We start from the raw sequence: 2,923 nt of genomic DNA, 5'->3' as shown, positions 1-2,923 counted from the left end.
AAATATTACGGAACATGGGAAGCCTCTTAAGCTTGGAACTTAACAACTTACAACTAAACTCCACCTCTATGCAGTATGCACTCTGACTCTGTCATGGAAAATGAAATCCAAAAAGGTCAGAGATCGAAAATCCTTCCTCCAAGTTGCCATGTGGCCACACATGATGTCCAATTTTCTTTTGTAAAGTGTTGAAATTAAGAAAAGATTGACACAGAGAAGTCAGCAGAGGAAATTTCCTCTGGGATGGATGGAAGTGCAACTGTATTGTACACGTAACCCATTGTTATGTTGTTTCAAGAACAGGACCCACCAACTCTTGTCCATATAATAATCAAACTCCCTTTGAGTGGACACATGGCATATTTTATGGGCCTAGACACGTCCCGTGTTCCAGGCCCAATGCAACCATTTTGTAGTGAGGGCATTTCTTTCAAAAGCAGGAATTTTATGAAAATAAACCCAACTTCTAACTTCTAAACCCCACCCATTCCGTCATTCCCGTCGGCGTCTCTCTGTGACTCTGCGTTTGTTCATTCTTCAGTTCAGCCACGGTCGTCTTCTCCGCTTCCTTCTTTGTTCTCACCAGTTACCACCACCAGAAAACATCTAAACAATACCTTATTTTTCTTTTCCTTGTTCTGACAAGGCAATAAAAAGTAAGAGAAATGGCACAGATGGAAGCTCCACCGAAACCTTCTCCCCAAATCTCCGAAATGTTTCAGAAGTTCGCTTTGGCCTTCAAGACCAAAACCCTCGAATTCTTTGCCGAACAAGAAGATGATGATGATGCCGATCCCATCTCCCTTCTCGACTCCACTGAACAAGTCATCACCGACCAGCGGGTCGTCGTCATCAAACCCGACCAACTCATCAAACCAACTCCATCCTCCCAAGTACACTCCCAACAGCTACTACAAAAAGAGCGAGATCGTTACCACCCCAACCATCTGCAAATTCTCCAATCCTTAACCTCCTCCCTCTTCGCCACTATTTCCTCCTTCGAGGCTTCTTACTTGCAACTACAGACTGCTCATGCTCCTTTTGATGCCGAAAAGATAAAGGCGGCCGATCAAGCTGCGGTCTCCCACCTCCAGACGCTATCTGAGATCAAACAATCTTATAGAAATTTCCGCAACAACTCTACCGTAACCCCTAGTTTCCCTTTAGCCTTGTCTCACTTGGAAGCTCAGGTACAGGAGAACCAGACCATGCTCCGTACTTTGGAGATGGTTGTCAACAGGTTGCAGTCCGATATCGATCTCAAAGATGCTGAGGTTTCCATGACGAAGCAGAAATTGGGAGAAATTCAGAATTTCAATCTCAGGTTATCCAAGAGGTTATCTAATTCCAATTCCACTTCGACTTTGAATCTTGCTGCTTCTCTATCGTCAACGCCGTCGTCTTCTTCTTCTCCATCGTCAACGTCGTCGTCTTCTTCTTCTCCATCGTCCACGTCGTCTATTCTACTGTCTCCTCGAGTTTTCTATTCTGTGTTACAGGACACTTGCAGAGCAATGCATATTTTTACTAAGCTCTTGATTGATTTAATGAAGAAAGCTGGGTGGGATTTAGAGTTGGCTGCGAATTCTGTTCAACCGGACATTGATTATGTGAAGAGAAGGCATAACCGGTATGCATTTTTGTCCTACGTTTGTTTAGGAATGTTTGATGGTTTCCATTTGGAAGATTTTGGTTTGGGAGGAGACGAAAGTGAGTGCAATGGTGTCGATTTGAGTGTTCGGAGGAAGAATTCTTTGAGGCAATTTGTCGAGCAAAGTGCGGGTAACGAAATGGAGCTTCTAAATAGGAATTCAAGATGTGATTTCGCCAGATTTTGTGAGAATAAGTACAAGAAGCTCATTCACCCCACCATGGAATCCTCCCTTTTTAGAAACTTGGGAAAGAACGAACTTGTGTTGAGTTCTTGGAGGTCTTCCACCGCTTTCTACGACTTGTTTGTAAAAATGACTAGTTCTCTATGGATGTTGCATAATGTGGCATTCTCTTTTGATCCACCAGTTGAGATATTTCAGGTGGAGAGAGGGGTCTATTTTTCAATGGTTTACATGGAAAATGTCACGCAAAGAGGTGCATTATGGGATAAAACCAAAGCCAAGGTGGGTTTCACAGTTATTCCAGGATTTAGAATTGGGAGGACGGTCATTCAGTCTCAGGTGTATCTAACTGGTATCGAGTGTTCAGACTGAGTTTTTTCTTGTTGATTTGTTGTACAGAGTAGGACAGAAAATGGAATGAGAAATCAGGCAAATACGGCTGTTCTCCCAATCATCAAGATTGGATTGGACTGGTGGAAAAGACTAAGTGGCGAAAGCAATTGGATAGATGGAACAAACTTGATTTATGAGGAGCAACTATATCTCATTTGGTCTTTCCATGCAGTAAGATCTTGGATGAGCTTGGCTTGTCTATCCTAAGACTGTTACCCTTCTGTGCTGAATTCTAGAGGCACCTTGGCTTTGGTGCAAAAACAAGTTGTTAGATTGGCATCCTGAGGGTACCTCATTTTCAATGTACTATCCCTTGCTCTTCAGTTATCAGTCAATTTTGCTTTCGATTTTTATCACAGTTGTTAAGTAAAGTTCTCTGTCTGAGTCCCTTACCCTTGTTTCATTTGACACTGCCAGTACAACGCTATGGGTCCAATTTCAATGAAATTATTCCTTCTCATTTTTCTTCATAGTTTTCTTGCATCCCCTGTTAAAGCGTTTATCCTTGGTGGTGCGCATCAGTTTGCCACCTTTTAACACTAGGAGGAGGCTGTCCAACCCAGTCTCCATATTGATGCTCTACATACACCATTTAACTAAGTTATGAGCCAATACATCAGTATCTCTTTTAACATGGGCAATCACCTTGAATTTGAACACTTCGGCCACAATATAAGGATGCCCACCTCTACTAC

At 42.7% G+C, this 2,923-nt stretch overlaps 1 protein-coding gene across 1 annotated transcript; it reads left to right on the top strand.

Annotated features, from left to right (window-relative positions):
* Window positions 1-363: 363 nt before the first annotated feature.
* Window positions 364-2,698, top strand: LOC148880326 (protein GRAVITROPIC IN THE LIGHT 1-like). The gene has a single exon (XM_088962186.1). It carries the CDS (start codon window positions 666-668, stop codon window positions 2,205-2,207), a length of 1,542 nt encoding a protein of 513 aa, XP_088818312.1. The 5' UTR covers window positions 364-665; the 3' UTR covers window positions 2,208-2,698.
* Window positions 2,699-2,923: the final 225 nt, after the last annotated feature.

The sequence above is a fragment of the Nelumbo lutea genome, chromosome 1 (assembly GCF_056320005.1).
Source record: "Nelumbo lutea isolate HS-2025 chromosome 1, American lotus-T2T, whole genome shotgun sequence".
Taxonomy (NCBI): Eukaryota; Viridiplantae; Streptophyta; class Magnoliopsida; order Proteales; family Nelumbonaceae; genus Nelumbo; species Nelumbo lutea.
This window is presented reverse-complemented; position numbering and strand designations above follow the sequence as displayed.